We start from the raw sequence: 25,872 nt of genomic DNA, 5'->3' as shown, positions 1-25,872 counted from the left end.
CAACTAGTAGTCAGTGAGCATCTCCAACTAAAGGCCATAAACCAAGCAGTTCTGTAGCGGGCTGGATTCAAATTAATGAAATTCAATCTTGGCTTTAATTACAGGGATCATGTTTCTCAAGAGGCCATTTACAAATATCCTGGTCCAGAATAATATGTATGTGTTTGTTTTTACCCAAATGGATGTAGGGGAAAATATTTTTCCAGTTTGGGAATGATGACATTTTAAAAATTAATAAAAATAAAAATGAAAGTACATGGCATTTGTTAAAGGGTAATAAAATAACTTAGTCAATTGGCTAGTTCTACACCAGTAAAAATTCCCTTAAATAGTAATGAAATCATTGCTTTAAAAAATCCATCATTATTAAAAAAAAAAAAAAAAGTTGCCTCAGCCTCCACCAAAATTAGATTTGTAAGTTGCTGGTCATTCCTATAATTAAATCTATGTCACAAATTTGCAAGAAAAATGGTCACTGTGACTAATGCATTTAGTTGCTACACAAGTCCTGTCAGACAGCATAGAGTATTGTGCTGCTGAAATGGAGTAGGTAAGGATTCTATATATTTTTATTATGTAACAAAGACCTTTTTTTTTTTTTTAATGACTGTACTTCAGATAAGACTTTGTTTTAGAAACAAATCCAAATATGGCTATCACAGGATTTTCCTCACTCAAGCATTAGGGCATAGTTATAACCCTACACTGTTTGAGACTTCAGCTCACATGCATGCTGCTTTTCTGGACAGATGTAGAAAATACTCCAATGAAAAGAACATGGAGACGTTTAGGCTGTCAGAGCTCCTGACTGTGGGAGCTCCCTCTTTGATTAGGTGATTGAGAAATGATATCTGAGGACAGTCCTTCCCAAAGTGTAAGAAGTGTGAGCCAGGTGAGCTAAATGACACATGGACTCGTACTATCCAGAGAATAAATTATTAAGCGCATTTTCTTTTCAAACCTTTTTCAGTTCTTCAGACTACAGGAAACGAAAGTGCTCAGTTTGATACTGGTGCTAATGTCTCTTTTTACCAAAAAGAAGGTAGGCACTAGCCTCAGAGCCTATTGTAGGCAGCAGAGTTTAGGAAGAAATTAACACTAGCGTTTTCTCATTTGATTTAATTTGTTACCTTTCTTTCCTGACAAAACTTTTTTTCATAAAGTTCTGGTTTAAAATAAATTTAAATTTAAAAAGTGAGACTCATTGACCTTAATAATACAAATAGGATGCTGACATGGCAAAAATCACAAAGGGGCCTGAAATTTGGAAAACTGCATTTGAGGGCGATTCCTGTCTTCCTTCTTAAATCTGTTACTTATTTTTTAATGTATCTATGTTTCATGCATTTAATTCATTATCTAGAAGAGTGCCCTGAACCTAACGGTCTGAGCATGCATGTTAGTTTTATATTCCATTTTCCTATTTTGTCCCACACTGCAAATTGAACCAACGGCATTTTTTCCCCCAGGAAAAGTACTCTGTTCCCAGCAACCCAGCTTTTATGACATTCCTTTGTCCACAGAGATGATCAAATGAAATGTATGACACAGTGATGAGTTCCATTTTATAAAGCTGCAAACCAGCTTCTCATTGTCTGAACATTGTTCATAAGACATTTGCAAAGCCCAGGATTGGTCATTTTAAATTTTGTTTTTTTATTGCGTCCTGAGCAATAAAAAGGTGAAGTTGAAACAGCATCTTATAGTGTGGTAATGAGTACTGCTTAAAAAGTATTTGTTTGTTCATTCTTTCTTAATGAAAATAAAAACCTGTTTAATAAAGAAGTCATGAACTTTTGGGGGAAAACCAAGGTCCCAAGGGAACAATTTGGGTTGGTTAAGGTGAAAGCAAATTAAGGGGGAAAAAACCAGCCCAGTCTTCAGTATTGCACAAAACAGGATACTGCCTAAATATAAGCTAAACAAAAAATTCGCACCCTAGATTTAGGTGAGAGGAAAACCAAACTAACAAGTGAGTCTTACCTGGTGCCACCCTTACCTTTCCTTTGTTAATATTTGAAACTCTTGCTCTAATTTTTAAAAAGCAGTGGGTTTCCCAGAGTTGCACAGTAATCAATGAGTCAGAAAGTTACTGTGCTTCCTCTCTGACCATTTAAAGTGCAGCTAAGTATATTTTTGTACAAGAAAGGAAGAATAAAAGAAGGTGATAAATAGACATCACAAGTTATTAAAACATCTGTGTTTGGGATTTGTTTTCTTTCAGAAACAACAATAACATCAGTTAACTATTCAAATCTTTCTACAAAACTGGGTAATAATGAGGGACCAGGTAAAGCCAAGAGGGGAGACAGAAGAGTAATGAAAGAAAACTAACTGCTGGGTAATTCTTCAGCTCAAGGCAAGGAGTTCCTTTTAACCTTTGGTCTAGCATGAAAAGAACAAAATTTATCTATCCCTCTTAGTGAAGTTTCTGCAAATTCCAGCAATGGCTATTTTAAAAGAGAAGAATTATGTGAAAGAAATTCATTTTTGACACTTTAAATGAAGAGATTTAGAAGGTAAGCAGTGACACAGAGATGTTTAGACTACCTGTCTACCCGTTACCATCCCGTCGATTCTGACTCATAGCAACTCTAAAGCAACTCTATAGGACAGACTAGAGCTGCTCTATAGGGTTTCCAAGGAGGGGCTGGTGGATTTGAACTGCCAACCTTTTGGTCAGCAGCCTGAACTCTTAACCACTGTGCCACCAAGGCTCCTCCTCTTTGGGCTAGGTGTTATGAATTCACAGAGATGATTTAGCTTTGCTTATACCTATTTGTTGCTGTTTCAGGAATTCTTACATTTTGTTGCCATGAATTGCTATAATGTTGTTTCTCATAGTTACTAGAAATTCAATTTGGCATGATCAATTTTATCATTCACTAGGGTTTCCCTTTAATATCAGGAATTACCAAAAATAATAAAACAGGCTGAGAAATTCTAAAAGTTCTACCTTTACCTTTTAAACTTTAACCTGCAATGCTTAGAATATGGAAACATAGAATTTAGCTTCCAAACAAAAAAAGCTAGAAGTCTAACAAATTAAGTGCTCTAACTTTAGTTTGGGAATTTTTTCTTCAACACAGCTGAATCTTTTAATATTAAATAATTTTTAATTAGAAATTTTCAAAAATTTATCAAAATCTGTATTTTTGAAAATCTTTCTCCTGATGAGAATACAACACATGAGATGGTAGAACTTAAAATACAGTGTTTTACACAGAAATTATATATATTTATATACATAAATTCTGATAGCATTTCAGTTATTCCAGGTGGCTGGCTATCAAATTTTATTAAAACCTCATCAAGAGGGAAATCACTTACCATGCTCCACAATTATTATAAACTGAACAATTTAAATGAGGAGGAGATAATGACATTAACTTCTTAACGTAAAGCAATCCTCTGTGGCATGATTTTCAAATATCCTCTTGGCCTGAAATTTATGTAAATTGAATTCATCTATCATTAGTTATTACCAGCCTAGCTACATTAAAAAAAAAAAAATTCTGTAACAATTAGTTCTTTAAAATACTGTGCTTTAATTAGACCTGGGACATTATTAAACTAGCTATAAATATGTACAGTATTTTATCTGGTATACCCAGATGCCTAAAAAGCAACCAGCATGCCCTCAGAGTTCTTTCTTCAAAAATTCTTCTAATCAAAGCTTTTCATTCAAAGTTTCAAGGCAATCTGAAGTTAAAAATACCCTTTTCAGACTCCATTATGTAAATGTAAAAGGAATGGTCACTTTTTTTTTCCATGTCTTATTTTATTTATTTATTTTTTATTGTGCTTTAGATACAGGTTTACAAAGCAAATTCACTTCTAATTAAACAATTAATACATATACTGTTTTGTGACATTGGTTGCCAACCAGGAACAGTCGCTTATAATCAGAAAACAGTCATTGAATTGATGTATTTTAGCGCTGATAGCACCTAGTCAGAAAGAAAACCAATTTCTTCATTTTATGAATGTCCACAGTCACATAAAAAAAATTCATGGAAGAACTTCGGCATAAACTTAGATCTAAATTTTACCTCAAAGCTATTTCCACCATATAATAAATATGTTTTATGTAGATTATCTCATTTAATCCTCCCAGGACTCTCTAGTTTAGGTGTTATCATCACCCCATGTTACATATGTTGTTATTAGGTGCCATCAAGTCAATTTTCAACTCATAGTGACCCCATGTGACAGAGTAGAACTGCCCCATAGGGTTTCCTCAGCTGTAATCTTTACAGGAGCCAACAGTCACATTTTTCTCCTGTAGAGTGGGTGGTAGGTTCAAACCTCCAACCTATTGGTTAGTACTCCAGTGCTTAACCAGTGTACCACTAGGGCTCCTTATTTTACATACAGGGAAGGTTATATGGTCAGGAAGAAGCCCTGGTGGCATAATGGTTAAGTGCTCGGCTACTAACTGAAAGGTCAGCAATCCAAACCCATCAGTCATTCTGTGGGAGAAAAGACCTGGCAATCTGCTCTCATAAAGATTTCAGCCTAGGAAACCCTATGGGGCAGTTCTTCTCTGTCATACAGGGTTGCCATGAGTTGGAATTGATTCAATGGCACTTAACAACAACAACATATGGTTGGAGTGGTAATCAATCAGTAAGAATTCGAATTCAGGCAGTCTGACTCCAGAAACCATACTACTACCTATCACCCTAAATTTTAAGGATAGGTCAATATTTTCCATTTATTAAAAAAAAATCTCAAATAACTATAACAAGAATCACCTGTTAAGAATAACTAATAAAACATAAAGACTATGATTCTGAATTGAAATCTGGGGCTGGTGGTTTTTTGACACTTTCCCTCCTCTGAAATAAGTCCTCTTCCCAAGCCCAGCTCAAGTACCAAATTCTCCTGGAAGTTTTCCCATATCATCTAACTGAGATTAATCTCTTCCTTTAAACCCATGATAATTGTTGTACACTGCCCATATGGCTCTAACTATCCATTCTCCTTAGTAACAGAAATCCAATTTTTAGATCTTGGCACACTGCCACCCAGGCCACATTTTCCAGCTTTCCAGTGGAAACCCTGGTGGCATAGAGTTTAAGTGCTGCGGCTGCTAACCAAAGGGTTGGCAGTTTAAATCCGCCAGGTGCTCCTTGGAAACTCTATGGGGCAGTTTTACTGTGTCCTATAGGGTCACTATGAGTTGGAATCGACTAGACAGCAGTGGGTTTGGTTTTTTGTTTTTTCCAGTGCCTAGGTGTTATCACATGACCAAGTTCTACAATTACATATAAATGCAAGTATGGTGTGGGAATTCCAGGAATGCTGCTTAAAGAAAGACGACTTAGCTTTTAGGGGACCTCTTTTGTCCGTTCCCACTTTATCTTCCTAACCAGATGCTTGGGTGGAGCTCCAGCAGTTAGCTTGGGCTATGAGGCAACTATGAGCAATGAAGCTGCACGCTGAGGATGGTGGAGGAGAAAGACAGGAATCTCAGTCCCTGAGAAAGCCAGGAAGCCACCAGACCATACGTGGATAGCTTCCCTCTGGATTTACTTTACAAGATAGAGAAATGTATCTTTATTTTGTATAAGCCACTACTATTTGGGGCTTTTCTGTTAAATAAACTGAATCTAACTCAACCTGATATAATTTAGACCCATATATATTTCATAATAAATGGTTTGTTGTAATGATGGTAAAGAAGGAAAAAGGAAATAGAATTACTTCTCTTGTGACACTGGAGTAAAATGTCTCCAACCCTAATTTTCATTCCCAAACCCTCTTTGCTTATTTTCAACTTTAGGAAATAAAAAGGAGGGAAAGAAAGGGGAAGGAAAAACAGTAAAAGATATCTCTGCCTCTGCCAATCCTCACAGCATTTCCTCTTCTCTCTTCTCATACTAAGCTCTAACTATTCTCAAGGCCCAGCTCAGCAAAATTGTTTCCGTACGATTTTTTGGAATTCACAGTGCGTATTGCCTATGCCATTTACTTGACAATCCTACATCAATCTAGTAACTTCATCTAGTAACCTCGTTTATGCCGTTAGTTAACATTTACATTTTATTTCTTTTTGTTATGTCATCTCCACAATATGGTGGAACCTGTGCCATATTTCCTGGCACCTGCCATAGCTACTGAGCATCCTCCACAGCTACTAGGAAACTATCTCTGTGTGGCAGAAGATCGATGAATATTTTTGATTGATTAACTCAATTAAGGTAAGAAAAAGAGAGGAAAAAAAGCAGGGGAAGGCCAAGGAGTGAGAATTTACATCTTATTAAAATGAAAGAGCATAGTAAAAATTCCAAAGAGCTCTTTGTTACGGATTGAATTGTGTCCCCCCAAAATATGTGCTGTAAATTCTAACCTCTGTGCCTGTGGTTATAATCCCATTTGGGAACGGGTTGTCTTTGTTATCGTTGATGAGGCAGGATTAGTGTAGAGTGTAGCTAGAGGCACAATAGTTAAAGAGCTCCACTGCTAACCAAAAGGGTAGGGGTTCGAAACCACCAGCAGCTCTGGGAGAGAAAGATGTGGCAGTCGGCTTCTGTAAAGATTTACAGCCTTGGAAACTCTATGGGGTCACTACGAGTCAGAATCGACTCAATGGCAGTGGATATAAAAGAGATGAAACAAGAAGCAAGGAAACAGAGAAGATGGGAGAAGACGAATGCCAAGTCACATGAAGACTGCCCAGGAGCCGAAGTTCAGAAGAGATAAGGACCTTCCTCCAGAGCCGACACAGAAAGAACGCCTTTCCCTAGAGCAAGCGCTCTGAACTTAAAAGACTTCTAGCCTGCTAAACTGTGAGAAAATAAATTTCTGTTTGTAAAGGCCACCCACTTGTGGTATTTTTGTTACAGCAGCACTAGATGACTAAGACACTACCAGGACAAGTTTCACCTAGTGCTGGGCCTTATCAAAGAATTGGGCCTGGTAGAACAGATAGCACGATATGTTTACACAGTCAGTGCAAAGCCCAAACTATACTTAGCTCGTTCTCCAGTAAGGGACAGTGTATCTTGCTTCAGTTATTCAGATAATTGCCTCAAGCCTTATTTTTGCAATTAGCCATCCCATTTTAAAGAGTCAGAGACCCAGCTTAGGAAATCAGGATAGTGTATACATAATTTTCAAACCATATACAAAAATTGGCATCCAGCAAGATCATATTTTATAGATAATTGTCGAACAATTGTGGCAACATATAGAAAACAGCACTTGTATATGTGAAATAATGACTTAGCAAAATAGTACTAAATCTAAAATAAGTAGCTCTAGAAACCGATTTTGTTAAGACTACATTCCCTCTCTTCTAAAACCCAGTAATAAATAATACAGCATTGGGAGATTATAACATTACTACCTTTTTTAAAAAAATAGGATAGACTCTGAAGCATGTATTTTGCAGAAGCTACATATTAAAAGCTCTGTAACACTAAAATCCAAAAAACCTGTTGCTGTGGAGTAGCTTCCAACTCATAGGGACCCTATAAGACAGGGTAGAACTGCCCCTTAAAGTTTCCAAGCAGCATCTGGGGGATTCGAACTGCCAACCGTTTGGTTAGCAGCCGTAGCTCTTAACCACTACGCCACCAGGGTTTCCTCTGGAACGCCACATGACATATAAAGCTGTGCAGCACTACGTAGAATTAACACTGTGTAAAAATATGTTTAAAAGCTTCAACTACATTTAAATACATACAATATTAAATGACATAAAAGCATGTTAAACACAGGTCACTGACATTTTACCTAGATGCATGAATCAGTTTATACCCCACTGACTTTATTCTCAATTTTTTTTAAGTCATTGAACTACATGTTTGTTAATGAGTTATATATCCAAGAATATAACGTTCCAGTTTATTTTCACGATCTTTGCGAAGTTTCAAGGGATAAATAAAAATATGTGATTAACAGAAAATGTATTTTCTTTCCCATTCTTTGAAATCAAGTCTTTGTTACATTATTTATTCAAAAAACAATGATCAAAAATGCTAAAATATAATTGTCCTCATAATTATATTTGGTTGAATGTATGAAAGTTGAACTACTTTTGAATTTGTTTCCATAAACTTTAGGGTTCATACCTCCAAAAATATTGCCTTTTCTTGCAATTTACTCATTAGTTATTTCTACATTTGAAATTTTTTTCACACAGATTTCTCTGAAGTACCCAAGACAGTAAGTTCACTGACAATGAAACGTAGAAAATAAATGACATGTCAACAAGTAAATTAGCATTCCCTTTCTGACCAGCTGGGTCATGTTTCCTTTTCAAAATCTTGGTCCCATGATACAAAATAATAATAATCTAAAAGACCTCATTAAATGATCAATATATTGACATAACCTCTATAAAGAGACATGTAGTGTTTTAATTGATTCCTTGAATCCATTAAATGGAATATTAAACTCAAGCCTCCAAATTATAAGAGAACACTTGCTTTATTTAGTAACTAATTTTCCTCAGGATATTGATGATGGCACATGAAAAAATTCAAGAACTTTTATATTTAACCAAATAGTAAAATGAGTCCAGTTCTCACCAAATTTTTCATACAAACAACATCACAAGTTAAAATAGACAGGTTAAATCATGTTTACTTACCAAAAAACTTCCAAAGGCTGAATTAAATATTGCAGCTGCCTGTAGAGAAAATAAACGGGAGGGAAAAATCACTGAAAAGTAATAAGAATAGGAAAAGAAAAGGTTAGCATTCTCCCTTCCCCTTCTATTCAAAACCGTGAAGCATTGACTCCATAAAGCAAAGTTAGTCACTGCTTACAAAAATTGCCAGTGGCCTGTAGTTTACTAAGATAGATGAGCTGCAGCTTAGGAATTCATAAATAATGGGTCTCAAAAGCAAGCAGAAAAGGCTTGCCATGAGATGCTTTGAATCTATATGGTAATACCAAAAGAATCATCACCAACAGTAAATTGAAACGTTGTTGTTATTGATTTTGTTACTAGACTTAAAACAATCAGAAGTTGATTTATTTATCAAAAAAAAAATTCATATTCCTAAGAGAGGGAAAAACAGAATTGTAAGGTTAACATTAACTACTGCCTATCAGTGAACATAATAAGCTCTATGAGCTACAACCACAAGTGAGATCTGCAGTTCCCATACACTGCACATTAGAAATATGAACAATGCCATTAAGGCCATGGAAGTCATTGGCTAGGCTGTTAATTCTAAAGTAGAAACGAGCAAGCAAAACTTCAATTTGGAGCTCATAATTCAGAGAAGAAATATTTGACTGTGCTTACCTAAACATCCAGGCAATACACAGTAGATGTAATGCAGCTCTTAACTTTAAATCAATCACTATATTCCATAAAGCTACACCTGAATCCTGAAAGCTTCTCACATGACCCCAAAAGGATAAAAACTTGTATAAAATCCAATTTGATGAAAGAAAAGAAGAGAGAGAGAAAAACAATAAGAAAAGGCAAAAGGAGGGTAGAGAAAACTTATTTACATGTCCTGTAGATCCACAGCAGAATTAAATTAATCATCATGGACATGATCAGCCACATTGTAGCAAGAAGAGGATGTCATTTTAGTAAGTTTGAATAAAGTCCAAAGGCAGGCTAAGAGCTGTAGCTGAAAATGCCTTCTGCTCCAGAAGAAGATGCAATGAGAGTGAATGGGTAATGAGATCCTTGGCTCCAGAGAGCTGAGCTCTCCTATTCAGGTTCATAATTAATTCAAAGCTTTGATAATTTCATTAGATTTCTCCTTTGCTGGCTATATCAATAAAAGATGGCACTGGACCACAGCTCCTCTGTGGCATAAACACAGGCACAAGCACAGACCAGGGAAACCTTTGCTTCCTGACAGGGACAATGGCATATGGTGGTCCGTGTTGTGCAGGGAGCAACGGAAAAAAAATAAACAAATAAAAGATTCAGCTACATAAACCATTACAGATGGCAACTGTAAACTACAGCACCATATTTAACACATCTTTCTGGAATTCCATAATGGAACATTCCAGGACAAAAGCTTTATGTATGGAGTAAAAATAAGTCAAAAGGGATAATAAGTAAATGAGTCTCAGTAACATCGACAAGGAATATTGCCTTCCTTCCCACAAAAATGCACCTTCCCCACAATTTTTACTGCTAGACCCAGTTTTGTCCTTAAAACAGATTATCTCTCTTCTTAGTAAAGAAATGAGGTCTTCCCCTTTCAGTTCATCTCTTTCGGACTTCTTTCTTTGCAGAGCATTTTACCAACTTTACATTAAACAACTAGCAGTTTTGCCTAGTATTTAAATAAACATGGAATTATGTGAAGAACAAAGAGTCAGAAGTCAAAGTGAAATAAATACCAACTATTAACCATCAGATCAAATCACTATACTTCCGCTCCCACCATTTCTCTTTTTAACCTGAACACAAGCAGTATACTTTACGTGGATTGGCTATGTTCCTGCATCTCATAAACAATGGCGATGACAGTGATGGGCTACCTTAGGTGCTCAAAGACGCTGCAGGCCAACCACGTCAGCGTGGCACTTATCCTTAGATGTTTTTCTGGCGGTGATGATGGACTTGAATGCACTCACCTACACTGTCACCTGTTTCTCCCTCACATTGGCTCTGGCAATATTTTTGAGATGGCTGACTGAGGTTCTGGGTACTCTGCAGAAGCCTGTGAAATCTGAAACTGAACTAAGGATCTTGGACGCAATAGAATCGAGCAACAGATAACTGAGCTAATAGATGGCTGAAGTCTATAGTTGTTTTCCAGAGTTCCAAAGAGTAATGATGAATACTGAAGCATTTAACTGCTATTATGAAAGACACGCATGTCTTCTGACTTGAGGAATTCTAAGCTCCTTACCATGATGTATAATGTTTACCACGAACAGGTCTCTGTCTATCTCATTCCCTGCCTCAAATTTTATATTCCTGCAACACTAAGCTACTTGTGATTCCCCAAACTCATCATGTTCTTTCTACCTCCTTGCTCCCTGGCCTGGAATGCCCTTCTTTTTTCCTTCACCTACTTACTCCCATTCATCCTTAGTGATTTGGCTCACACATCACCCTTCCAAGCTTTTAACCACACCCCAACACACACGTTGACACACGAATACATGCACACTTAGGTGAACTGCAGCTTATGCTGCAAGCTAAGGCAAGTCTGTGTCCAGGTACCCTGCTACTTATTCTAAAGATACCAGTCCATGCAGTATTTATGAAAAGACATCAAAGCTAGAATGGGGTCACTTCCGCATACAGGCTGTAGAAGACTGGAAATTCCAGAGAAGACTGATAAAGGGATATTCCTAGAAGTAGAGGATGCTTTGACTATTTCTCTTCCCCTCAGAGTGAAAGTGGACCTGCCCACCACACCTCCCAAGTTGAGGCTGGCAGTGAGGTCTACAAAAGAACTAACAATGAAGATAGGAGAAGCTGCAAGGAAGTAAGAATGCTGGCTGAGTGTCCCCACACCTGTTCCCAGAACATCCTGAGCATACCTCTGCCAAGGCACTTTTCACGTTGTATGGAAGTGACCTATTTACCTGCCTGCCTGTCCCATTACATTCTAAGATCTTCTACAGAAGAATCTCATGAAGCTAATTCTACACACCCACGTTTGCCAACAGAATTGCTGAAATAAGTAGATTCCCAAGGATGTCCAAAGTCTACCTCTCCTACCAAGTTATTCCATGTGCTTGGGAGAATCCAGAGGCTGGATCTGACAACTGTCACCATACCGAACATTAACAATGTCAAGAAATTTAGACTTCATTAGTTCCATCTCCTACCAAATATAAGAATCTTTCACAGTATCTTGTTTTACTTCCCTTAAAATGCCTGAACCTTCCTGTTATTATATTGCCACATAAATGCTTTAGAATTTACCGCTGCAATACAGCAGTAGATGTATTTGCGTGTAAAATCTATAATTACCGAGGAATACTCTGCAGCCATTACAAAGAGGATAACCTGGATATACTGATATAAAAGCATACCAAGATACTATAAGTAAAAAAAGCAAGTTTCAAAACAGTGTTTATGGTCCCTATTGTGTAAATACACACACACACAACCAAGTGCAAAAAAAAAAATTTTTTTTTTTTCCTGGAAGGTTCTATAAAAAATTCCTAACTATGGTTAACTCTGTTCCAAGAGATTGGGTAGGGGTCCGTTTGCTTTGTTGGTTGGTTGGTTTTCATTCTTTTCTGTTTGTCTTTCTTTTTTTATTTTTTCAAATAACACGTTACTTTTTTATATTTCCACAAGGGTTATCTGGACAGGGAGATGTTGAGATATTTTCTAAACCCCTTTGTGTTAAAAATATAATAAATATTTTATTTTAAAATAAAATTAAGATTTCTAATGCTCCTTAGGATGTTAATGATATCTCCTGCTGGTTGTCTCACAAGCCAGAGGTTGGGTACCCTTTGGAGCACGCATCATCATGCTGGGGGTATAAGAAGCCACAGGATGAACACAGTACACCCTCCCGAAACATTATATCATGTGAATGTTTGGTTTTCAAAACACACCAAAAAAAACAGTGTCATTTTTGTATTAAAACAAATGTGGCTTTACAGCTTGTATATAGAATACAAACTTCATGTGCTGATATCAAACGTGAGCCACCAAAGACAATTTGTTCTGAAGGTAGGACCCTTTGGATTATGCCACCATACTCTCTTGGGATATGAGTTTCTACTCCTCTACTAGGAGGAAAAGCCTGGTGATCTATTTCTGAAAATCAGCCGATGAAAACCTTGTGGATCACAATGGTCCAGTACTGTTGTATATGGAATCGTCATGAGTCGAGGGCCGATTCGGCAGCAACTAACAACAACCACAACATTTTGGTAGCCGTACCTGGGCTAGTCTGCTGATTTTCAAATATAGCATTCATTTGTTATTATCTTCTTTGCTTAAAAAAAAAAAAAATTTAAAACCCACTCCCTCTCTAGAATGCTCCATCACAACAAAAATTTGTCTAATTTGTTCAAGGTTGTAATCTCAGTGCCTACAGCAGCCTCTGGCTCACAGCAGAGCCTCAAAAAATGTTGCCGAATCAAAAACGGGTGAATAAGTGAATGAACAAACATTTCTTGTGCCAATGAATGACCTGCACAGTAAGTTTCCATTATTAACTCAGGAATTCCATCTGCAAAGTATACACCTTGGTGTAATTACATCTGATAGATAATTAGCTCAATGCTATCAGAAGAGTTCATATTGAACTATTTTTTTAATACTGAGTAAGTTGGCTTCCTTTATATTATACATTTTTAGATAATACATTGCTTTTAGTATCTGCCCAATTTACCCAATATGCAATATTTTACTTTTGGTTCTTTATATAATGTGCCAAAACCAAACCAAACCCACTGCCATCGAGTCAATTCCGACTCATAGTGACCCTATAGGACAGAGCAGACTGCCTGATAGAGTTTCCAAGAAGCGCCTAGCAGATTCGAACTGCCAACCTCTTGGTCAGCAGCCGTAGCTTTTAACCACTACGCCACCAGGGTTTCCATGTAATGTACAGCATGCCTTTATTTATTTTGGAAAACTGAGCAAATTCAATAGTGAATTTCTTCATTACCTACTCAGAATTATTTCAAATAAAAAGGCAAATTTAAAAAAAAAACAATGGGGGACAAAGATTTCTCCAACTCATAAAAGCAGGTTCTTCCATTGCTGAATGCCTTTAAATGTTATGAAGTTCTACCTTACACTAACCCTGAAACCTTCCCATAACTGCCATGTACTGACCATGCTCTACAGTTACGTAAGTGTGCCTAGTCCCTCTTTTAAATGACGGTACTTCAAGTACGTGAACACTGCTAGGTCCTACCCAAGTTGTCTCCTAGGACATTACATCTAAAATTTTCATAATGCTGGTTCATAAGTAAAAGAAAAATCCATTGTTTACAATGAGTGTAAACAATGTAGTGCAAGTTAATTTTATGAAACTTTTGGTTTTGGCTGTTGCATTCTTTGCTTTCCAGTCAAAGTATACAAAAATGCTTACCAAAACGTTAAAATGGGACATTTACTTTTGTCTCAGAATTGGCAACTTATGCTGCAAACTAAGACAAGTCTGTGGCCAAGTACCCTGCTATTCTAAAGATACCAGTCCATGCAGTACTTATAAAAAGACAACAAAACTAGAACAGGGGTCACTTCCGCATGCAGGCTGCAGAAGACTGGAAATTCCAGAGGAGACTGATAAAAGGATATTCCTAGAAGTAGAGGATGCTTTGACTATTTCTCTTCCCCTCAGAGTGAAAGTGGACCTGCCCACCACACCTCCCAAGTTGAGGCTGGCGGTGAGGTCTACAGAAGAACTAACAATGAAGACAGTAGAAATTCCAAGGAAGCAAGAATGCTGGATCTTTACTGAGGTGAAATATCACAGGAACAGAGACTGCACACTTTAAGAGGTCTTGGAAATATCATCATGCATTCCCTAAAATTGGGGAAGACAAGAGGGTACGGCAGTGAACCAGATACAAGTACTTGCTTCCCGACCGGAAAAGGCAAAGTGGAAGGCTGCCTAGAACAGACCACAGTGGTAGGGCAAGGAGAGAGGGTAAACAACTGGGCAAAGTATACTCCGATTCTGATATAAGGCAAGGTTTTGACAATTCCCTGTGGGCCAAAGAGATGCCCAGGAAGACCCCCCTCAGACTCGATTCCTTGTGAGAGACTGCACCCAAGACAGCAGGAAGAGACTTCAGCAACAAGAGGCCGAAGGCATTCAATTAGGGGCAGGGGCTGGAGGTGCATTGTGAAGAACCCTCTCTCACAATGCAGCCAGCAAAAAGAGTTAACATGTGGACACCTGCTATGATAGAGGGCATTCGTGGCCAGACTACAACAGCACCAATTTTGCCTCTTCCTGACCTCCTCGAGTGTACTTGACCTCCCCTTAATCCTGACTCTGAAGAAGCCAGAAGCAGGAAAGGTTAGAAGGTTAAAACAAAATAAAACAAAAACAGTGAAACAGATCATGACTCCTTCCCCACTGGTCTTGCCCATCTATATTTTTACCATACAAGTAGGTATTCGGTAAGAAAAAAGTATAATTTTCTACGTTTTAAAAACATAGGTTAGGCCTACGTTGGGGAAAAAAAAAAGAATCTGAAGCTCCATACTAGACTGGCCAAGATTATTTAATCCCTAAAAGTTAATCCTAATTAGTAACTATGAGATGATTTTTATAACCAACAGTGGCCCAAATGCTGTGAGATCTGCCAGAGATGCTGTCAACGGCAAGTGGGAAAGAGAACAGGTGAGAAGGCATTACATGCCTATAATCCTTGAGTTCGTGCCACTCAATAAAGAGATTGCAATGACAACACAGCATTTTAAATAGATAAAGCCAAAAGCCAAACCCGTTGCCGGTGAGTCGATTCCACTCATAACGCCCCTGTAGGACAGGGTAGATCTGAACAAAACAAAACAGAAAAACAAGTACTAGACATAAAGAAGTAAGTCAAAGCCAGGGTGGTACAGCACGAGTTGATGCTACAGTGTCCTGGATGGTACTGATTCATGCATAAAGCAGAGCAGAATGCTAGAAGGACTGCTCCCACTCACTGTATAAGAGAAACTGCAAAACCCTACATACAAATTCCAGAAAGCAACATAAGACCTGCATAAAGGGCGGGTGTGAATTACACTACCCATATGATTGACGAATACCAATCTAAAGATTAATTTTTGAAAGAAAAAAAAAAAAGACAAGACAAAACAGTTCAAGGACCAGTAGAACTCCTGAGGCCCTGGAAGAAGCAAATGGAAAACTTTTTGGGGGCACTTCAACAACTCAGAACAAAGTGGATTCCCAGTTAAAACAACTCCTCTGAACAGCAGCTTATAATAAAAAATTACGAACCACATGAGAAAGCAAACACCAGAAGAGAGACAGTAGGTAAACTACACAGACTTGGCACCCCTAGGTCCGTGGGTAATATAAAAGTCTGAAATGACTATTAAATAAGTATGTGTAAAGTTATTAAAGAGATAAAAACCGTAATAAAAAGGGATGCCCCCATATGTGTGTATGTATGTCTGTGTGTTGAGGGGGAATAAGAAGACAGACTATTAAAAGACTAAAACTGCACTTCTGAAACGGAAAACCAGATGCATATATATGCGTGGCAACTGGTATATGACAAGAGTGCCATTACGAATCCCTGAGGAAAGGAAGAATAATTGTCTCTTTCATTATATACTAAAAAAAATAAAATAAAATACTAGATACATTAAAGACCTAAATGTGAAAGGCAAAGCTTTTAGAAGAAAATATAAGAGAATACTTCAGAAAAGGAAACAATTTTTCAAACGAGATACAAAAAGCACAAACAAAAAAGGAAAAGCTAAGCGTTGCCATACAACAAAGTTCTGGCCAATGAAATATAAACTGCTATGTGCTAGACGGGAGGGTGAGAGGTTAGTTTCTGGCACTGCCCCTTCCTCTCCTCTTCCTGCCTAGAGCCATGAAAGCTATCTTGCAGCCATAAGAGAAAGGCCAATAGAGTCGCAGAGACAGCCGCTCACTGAGCTACTGAGCAAATGCCAGCAGCCCTTAACCTCCAGGCATCTTGGTGTACGCTCGTGTAAACTGCTTGTAGTCTGATGTCTATTACTGAAGGCCTAACTGATACAATCATGTCCCTAAACAAGAAACAAAATAATAAAGGAGAAATCAGGCAGATTGGATAAATCAAAAGTGCTTCCTTTAAGACACAAATTTTATTTGTGTATGTAGCATACTCTCTTGTTCCCATTGCATATGGCACAATACGTCACTGAAAAAAAAGGAAAAGAAAATTGACACCGGTCACAATTGGGGATCAAAGCTGAATTGTCTAACTCTGAAGAAGTTCCTCCACTACGTGAATTTATATCAATCCAGTCTCTGATTCCCAGGAAGGAGACTGACCTTAATACTTATTTCCTTCCTAAGCCTGGGTTCAGTTTGAAAAAACTTAAGAACTAAAGCATCAAAGACTGAAGTCCAGTCCTTGGCCTTCCATTAATATGGAAACCCAAAATATTTTATTTGTCAGAGATTTTGTAAACTGCTACATAAAGGCAATTAAAAAATAAGAAAAGTTGATTCTCTGTTATTTTAAACAAACCATAGCTCTATCAGCCAGTTATAATTGGCTTTCCGATGAGCACCTCAAAAGGGTATTTTAATACTGACCACTTGATTACTACTACTTTTACCATATAGATCCCATAAGAACTATGATTTTAAATAATTATGTTTCTATATCACATGTATTATTAAGCCATACCAGAGAAAATTAAATGTATAGGGAATACAGGACAGCAGTTAAAACAAGTTTATGCACCATGCTCAAACTTAATGGAGCACCCTTCATTTAAGTCCATTATTTATGGCATTGAATTTTTTTTTTTAAGTAGCAATGGTAAAAAGTAGAATATTATTTAAAATCATTACTATTTCTTCTCAACAAATAAATCTAAATGAAGACTATAGTACGGCTACAAGTCATTCTCCAATTTGAAGAGATTAATTTTAGAACAGGTACCAAAAAATCCACCTTCTTAATGATCACTTTAATTCTTTGTTTTAAAAATATTACAGGAACTATGAGAAGTTTAAACATATGTAAGTATATTTGTAATTTAAGAGTAAATGTTTGACATCAACTGCTTTTCCAAGAGGAAGCTACGTTTCTCGCCTATTTCTACAGATCCATTTCTTGATACTAGCGGAAAAATTATTTAATATCCTTAATCTCGAGGTGAATGCGGGGGGCAGGGGGGCAGGAAGGCTCCTATTCTTGTTTGTAACTATTCATCTCAATTCAGGCAAGAAAAAAATATATTCAAGTTACTGTCTGCGGGTGCTAAATTGAATCAGGTGTCCTCTCCTCTTAAGAAAATTAAGTTGCTTTTGTGCAAGAGTGTTTTAATGAGAACAGAGACCGCCGACAGTGATAAATGGGAACGACACCAGAGAGAGCATGTAAGCAGGACAATATGTGCATGTTACAGTCTTACAGCCTATTTTTCACTGACTATTCTGAATGACTTCGCCGTTTCTTAAGGGGCCTATTAATCTCAAATTTAGTTATTGCACAACGTTTATTTGAACATATATTCTGAGGATGATGACAGTTAATAAAGGAGATCTTTCACAAGCTGTATTTTTACATATTGTTCCAACTACAGCTCCCAGTCATTTGATGGTATTGATGGAATAACCTACATTGTGCTGAGGCTCTTTTAAAAAGGCACATATATTCAGATTCCTTTCTAAGCACATGGGGACTCTTAAATAACCGTTAAAATGCATACAAAAAAATCTGAGTGCAGAATGGTAAAAGTAAAAGGACATGTTAACTGTCCAACAAAAATTGTTTAATGTGCAAATCAACCCTCCTAAGACAAACCAGACACCTTTTAACACTTTTAAAGCCTTGGCACGTAACACACGATAGTTCTTGGATACCAATCTACATTCCCACAATATGCAGCAGGCAGGGCTGGGCAAAATCAATTTTCTTGAGGTGCAAAAAGAATCAAGTTACACACACCTGCTTTTTCTCCTTGGCACACTTTTGTAACAAAAGACCATGTACTTAAAATAGTGGTAATTCTGTATTTCTTATTTCTGACAGCATGCTTAAAAGCTTGCAAGAATTCTTTTAACATTTTCCTAAAAACATATTTATCAACTCAAATAACTACATCAATTGTAGTTTTGCCTTCTAGAGGAAATGTAAGTTATTTTAAGCATTACTGGTTCATAATAAAAAAAAAAACTAATGATATTAGTGGGAAATAGATAACAGTTCAAAGTTTTAAATTTGCTTTAAAATAGAGATGAATATAGACTTATGCAAACACTTTTAATTGCATCTTCCTGAAATCTCAGTCTTCAAAGGTGTTCAATTTCAATGAAATCAGAATTTTCAAGTGCGAAGGGCCCTTAGATACAATGACAATTCCTTTATAAATGAAGAAACAGAACTCCAGAGATGTGAAGCATCTTTCCCAAGGTCATATTAGCTAGTGGCAAAGCCAGAATACACTTTGTCTCTAGACGTTCCCCATGCTCTCTCTATTATACCCACACTGCCTATTTTATATACTGATTTTATATACTGTTTTTAACATATATTTAGAATATATACTGTTTTTAACATACATACTGTTCTTAACATACATCTATACTGTTCTAAAAACAGTGTATAAAATATATATATAAAGGGAATATGTGAAAACGTCAACAGTGGTTATGGGTGCTTTTCCTTGATTTTCACTGTTATACTGGTTGTGTATTTATTGGAAAATATATATATACAATGAATGTTATATGTTAAGTACAACTGGAATTTTAGAGGTTCCCTCTTTAATCTTAGGCAAACTTAATGCTATGAACACATTGGTTGCTCAATAAATGTCTGACTAAAATTTAAATGAAATTGAGGATGATACCAAGAAGTTTAAATTACTGAAACACTCAACTCTTAAATAGAAAATACATACTACCTTTTATTTCAAAACTTGTAAAAAAAAAAAAAAAGATTAAGTTGAATGAAATTTAACTTAAAATCTTACACACTACTTGACATTACATCTTTTTAAAACGCCAGTTTCTCAATATTCCTAAAGTTTAATTGTTCTTAAACTTTTGGGTTTTGTGTCTCTGCCAAAAAATGAATAAGACAAAGCTCCTCTAATTGGTCATTCATTCAACAAAAATTTATTAAGCAATTTATTTAGCTAGGCACTGTGGTTACAAAAATAAATACCACAGAGTGCCTGCTCACAGTCTAGGTAGGGCTAGAAAACAGACATACCAAAAGCTGTAACACAAAAAGAATCAATGGTATCAGAGACTTATGGAAGGATAGAAATAAACTACTTAAATTTCCTTTAAAGTGTGCTTTTTCAGTATCTCCTAGTTATACAGAACAAGCATTTCCCTGATCAATTAATGGAAGTTCTATTTAATGCCAACACAGGGTCTAAGCTCTCAGCACACCAACAGAGGACTTGGCCAAGAATTCCCCTAACACTTTGTTTAGAAGGGCATCTACAAAACATAAGTGACAACCTAAGTGAAAGCATCTGATGTTTCTCACAAATTTTAGACTCTAGCTACCTAACTCTGTTATTTCTGCTCTTTTCCATCCGTTAGGTCTGGGAATCTCAGAGCTTCTTAAGAGGGCAATGGATCAATCCCTGAGCAATAACTCTCTCATCAGCTTTTCATTAGCAATAAAATAGCTTGCCTGCCATCTTCTGGGAAATAACTTACCACAGATTCACAGAACTGCAGTGGACTTCTGCAGATCATCTAATCGAGCCACTTTTCCTCAAACAGGGATATGCCGAAATCATTAACAAAAGGTGCCTGCCTATCCTATCGTTCATGTCTTCCAGATCAGATACTGCATAATCTCTTAGAATCCTAGATTTAAAATCTAGATTTTAAATCACATTTTTCACTAACAAGTCTGTCCCTTTTCTATATTAACTCTTCATTTGAGATCATTTTTTTATGTGAGGTCCCCTCAGAAGATTAAAAAGAGCCGTATTATTGATATTACAAGTACTATGCTGGTGAAAGTTAACAACTGGCTCTTGCGATGAGGAGAGAAACACCAGTTTGTAATATTTGCTGATTTCATGGTATAAATACTCCTACCATGGCTAATCTCAAGCTACATGCATGATGTCACTGAACACCAAGATGGGAACAGATAGCATACTTCCAAAGACATAATTAGAAAAAGAAGAGTAAATTAAACACAAAATAAGTACAAGGAAGTAAATAATAAAGGTACGAACAGAAACTAATGAATTAAAAAACAGAAAAACAATACAGATGATAAACTCACTGCTAGTTCTTTGAAATAAATATTAATAAAATTGGTAAACCTCTATAACAGGTGGGTAAGCATTTTCTGTAAAAGGCCGTATAATAAATGTTGTAGGTTTTGTGGCCCATATGGCCTTGAATTCTCAACTCTGCTGCTGTAATGCAAAAGCAGCCACAGCCAACGTGTAAACAAATGAGTGTGGCTATGTTCCCATAAAACTTTTTCTAAGGATACCAAAACTTGATTGCCATATAATTTTTACATGTCAGTTTTTTTTTCTTCTTCTTTTTTGACTTCTTCCAACTAAAAAATATAAAAAACATTCTTAACTTGCAGACCATACGAAAACATCCAACAAGTCTGACTGGGCCTGCAGGCCACAGTTTGCCCATCCCTGCTCTAAAAGAAAAGGCAAAAGACATATTACCAATATCAGGAATCAAAGAGAGGATATACTAGAGATCCTTCAGATATTTAAAGGATAATGTGGAAATATGGTAAACAGTATTATGCACCAAAATTCAACAACTTAGAGGAAATAGACAAATTCCTTGAAAGATACAAACTACTAAAGCTCTCTCAAGAAAGAACAGATAACCTAAATAGTCAGTTGGATATGTGGTTAAACCTTTCCTAGAAAGAATCTCCAGGATGACATGGCTGTACTGTCTGTATAGTTTTGCCTTTACTGGTGAATTCTACCTAACATTTAAAGAAGAACTAATGCTAATTCTGCAAACACTCACCCAGGAAACAAAGAGGAGGGAAAATTTGCCAAATCATTTTATGAGACCATCATTAGCCAGATACCAAAACCAGACCAAAACATCGTAAGAAAATTGCAGAACAATAATCCTCATGAACATAGACAGATAAAAAACTCCTTACAAAATGTGAGCTAATTGAATCCAACAAGATAAAAAAAAAAAAGGATAAAACATCATGATCAACTGGGGTTCATTCCAAGAATGCAAAATTGATTTAAGATTTGAAAGTCAATCAAGGCAATTCACCTTATCAACAGATTTAAAAAGAAAAAAAACATATGCCAATACCAAACCCAAAACCGAACCCACTGCTGTCATGTAAATTTTGACTCATAGCGACCCTAAAGGACAGAGTAGAACTGCCCCATAGTGTTTCCAAGGAGTGCCTGGTGGATTCAAAATGCTGGCCTTTTGGTTTGCAGCCATAACTCTTAACCACTATGCCACCAAGATTTCCATGATATGTCAATAGCTGCAGAAAAATATATGACAAAATTCAATATACATTCATGATAAAAATTCTCAGAAAACTAGAATTGAGAGGAATTTCATCTACCTGATAAAGGATATCCTTATCAAAAACGAATGGCTAACATCACACTTAATGAATAGTAAATGACTAAATGCTTTTCTCCTAAACTCAAGAACAAGGTAAGGATGTTCAGTCTCACTGCTACCTTAAAGTTCAAGTCATGTAATCATGCAAGAAAAATAAAAGGTTGGAAAAGAAATAGATCTGTCTTTATAAACAAATGGCATTATCCTAGACAATCTCCCCAAAATCTAAAAAACAAAAAGCTACAAGGAATAATAAGTGAGTTTAGCAAAGCTGCAGAATACAAAGTCTATATGTAAAAATCTATTGTGTTTCTGTGTACTGGCAAGAAATAATTTTAAACTGAAATTAATGAAATAATACCATTGACAATAGCATCAAAAACATACAATATATAGAGTCTAGATATAGACCTACATATGTATGGTAAATTGATTTTGGACAAAAGTGTGAAGGAATTAAATGGAGAAAGGATAGTCTTTTCAACAAATGGTGCTGGAACAATTGTATATCCGTATTAAAAAAAAAAGAGAGCTTTGACTCTTACCTCACACCATATATAAAAAGTAAGTTAGAATGAATCACAGACCTAAGTGTAAGAGCTAAAACTATAAAACTTGTAGAGGAACACATAGAAGAAAATCTTCATGACTGAGTTAGAATAAGATTTCTCAGATTGGATATAAAAAGGAAAAAAAAAACTTAAAAAAAATTGAAAATTATACTTATCACAATTTAAAACTTCTTTCCTTCAAAGACACTGCTAAGAAAAGAAAAAAGTAAGCCACTGACAGGTAGTATTTACAAAACACATATCTGATAAAGGACTTGTATGCAGAATATATAAAACTCTTAGAACTAAATAATAAGAAGACAACCTAATAAAAAAAAAAAGGGGGGGAAATACCTGAAAAGACACTTCACTAAAGAAGAGATATGGATGTCAAACCAACACATGAAAAGATGCTCAACATCATTAATTATTAGAAAAATGTAAAATAAAATCACAATGAGATACTACCACACACCTACTAGGAGGGCTAAAACTTAAAAAGAAACTGACAATACAGGACTGGTGAAGAATGCAGACCAACTAGAACTCTCAAATGTTGCCGATACAAATCCAAAATAGTACAGCCACTTTGGAAAAACTTGGAAGTTTCTTTTAAAATTATATCTACGTTTACGACATGACTGGGCCATCCTACTACTATATATTTACTCAAGGGACAGATATTCACATGCTCACACAAAGACTCATAATCAAACATTTATAGCAGCTTTTGCTTTATTTGCAATAGCTCTAAACAGGAAACTATCCAAAGGTCTATCAACTGGTGAATGAATAAACAAATCATGATCGTTTCATACAATGGAATACTACTTTACTATAAAAAACAATGAACTACTAATACATGCAAACACAGAGATGAACTGCAAAAGCATTATGTTAAACTCTATTTTTTATACGCTTAGGAGGAAACCCTGGTGGCGTAGTGGTTAACTGCTACGGCTGCTAACCAGAGGGTTGGCAGTTCAGATCCACCAGCATATAAAGTAAGGCCCAGCAAGCCTTCATTATACAAATATTCATTCTCTGAATCCCCAAAGAGCTTAGGCTGTGCAAGGAAGCAAGGGACGACATAGCAGGGTAATGTTTGCTCAGGGCTGACCATTTATAAAAGGATCCCCAAGAAAGCATTTTCCCTTCTGGCACCCACACTCCAACTACTTCACAACACTATCTATCTCTGCCCTTTATTTATTGTTACTTATTCTCTCAATGATTGAAGAGATTATATGGTATTACACAAGCAAAACGCAAATAGATTGCCAAATATAACTGGAAGTCCTTCAGAAGATCAGAATTTCATTAGGCCAATGAAACCAGAACACAGCCAATGACAGATTTAAAATTTAATTTAAATTTAATGAGAATTTTTTTTCTAAAATGATGATAGGATAGGTGCTTAAAGGGTGGGTGAAGTGATCTTTTTTTTTTTTTAAATGAGAGGGTCTGTGAAAATTGATAAAGCCTCAGTTATTTTTGCAAAATTGTATATTTATGATTGTATTTATGATTACTGCAAAAGTAAACAGGACAAAAGAAGTGCCATAATGTTATACAATTATCTCAGGAAAATTAATTAACCTGCACCCCCCCCCAACGAAAACACTTGATTCTTTCTTTGTTCATTCTAAGAATTAGTAAATGGTTATAACCTGAATTTTGTTAAATAAATGATTTTTTTAAAAAAAGCTTATTTTCATAATTTATAGCTTCAATTCTTCAAAATGAAGACCAATTGAACATATTTTTCAGTAGTCATTATAAAATGCTAGTTTTTTTTTCAAGTTAATTCACGTTAAACAGGCTTTGCTCTCTATCATTTACCCTTGAATAATGTGCACCTTCCTTTTTTAATTCTAGTTACTCAAATTTTTATAGGGGGCAGAATACAGCAGGTCCTTTTGTTTCCTATAAAATCACACCTGAAATTAAAAAAAAAAAAGTTTCACTTTGTTACATTCTCTAGAATGTAATTTAAATTTTCTACAAGCAAAGAGTACTATCAAAAGAAATACCACAGAACTTCTTCCTTATTTCCTAATTTTCCATATAAGCACTGGAAAAAAGTCCAGAATGGGAAGCGACTTGCGGAAGATTAAAACAGTTGACATCAGCAGAGTCAGGATGGCAAGGAAGATCTCCAAAATACTCTTCCTTCTCTAGGCCATTGGAAATCCTGGTGGCGTAGTGGTTAAGAGCTACGGCTGCTAACCGAAAAGGTCAGAAGTTCGAATCCAACAGGTGCTCCTTGGAAACTCTATGGGGCAGTTCTACTCTGTCCTAAGGGTCACTATGAGTCGGAATTGACTCAATGGCAAAAGGTTTGGGTTTTTTTTTTTTCCTCTAGGGGATTAATCCTTACCTGACTTTAAAGGTAGATAAGATATACACGAATATCAAAAACACACGGAATGGAAATTGTATAGGCACCCTAAAAAGTAAACCACTACTCAGCAAGCAGTGAGGCACTAAATCGACTTCGAATTTTTATTAAGGTTATCCTTCTGTTAGTGATTGAAGGTCTATTAGCTTAGTTGGCCATGCAATAGCTGTAGCACCACAACTAATGGACTGCCAAGAGATGATTTAATAAAGAGGCCCAGCTGAACAACGGTGTATAAGTAACTCTGACAACCTGAGGCTTTCTTCTGGTCAAACACTTTATATCTATAAGTGACTTTCTCTAAAAAAATTACACGAGAAGATACTCTCAGAAGGTTTCAGTGTAATAACAGCAGCCCAAACACTCTTATATAAGTTCAGGTTCTCCAAGATTCGAACTGTGATTAAAAAAAAAAAAACCAAACCTTAAAGGTCTTGTCCCCAGATCCTTCTACAGGCATCATTTATAACATGGACAGAGATCTAGTTAAACAACACATGCTGCAACTACAATGTGTATTTCTTTTGGTTAAAGTAAAATAAAGAAGTAAAACAACTTATTAAATGTTCCTCCCTAGATTTTACTCTATAAGCACTGAAGTGGATGGAGGGAAGTGTGAAATAAAAATATTTATCAAGTATACATTTCTATAAAGTATCATGTGGATTTACCATCTTTATAACATGGATCGACTTGTCTCAAGAGTAGAAAACAAAAGTAGTGTGGGGAGAAAACT

At 36.2% G+C, this 25,872-nt stretch overlaps 1 protein-coding gene across 3 annotated transcripts in view; it reads right to left on the bottom strand.

Moving 5' to 3' along the window:
- SLC10A7 (solute carrier family 10 member 7) overlaps positions 1-25,872 on the bottom strand; it is a 355,475-nt gene that overhangs the window by 255,939 nt on the left and 73,664 nt on the right. For all 3 annotated transcript variants that reach the window (XM_049905447.1, XM_049905445.1, XM_049905446.1), the window contains exon 5: positions 8,603-8,641. In XM_049905447.1, the coding sequence (XP_049761404.1) occupies positions 8,603-8,641 (39 nt within the window). The remainder of the gene's footprint in view (positions 1-8,602; positions 8,642-25,872) is intronic.

Source organism: Elephas maximus, chromosome 13 (assembly GCF_024166365.1).
Source record: "Elephas maximus indicus isolate mEleMax1 chromosome 13, mEleMax1 primary haplotype, whole genome shotgun sequence".
Lineage (NCBI taxonomy): Eukaryota > Metazoa > Chordata > Mammalia > Proboscidea > Elephantidae > Elephas > Elephas maximus.
This window is presented reverse-complemented; position numbering and strand designations above follow the sequence as displayed.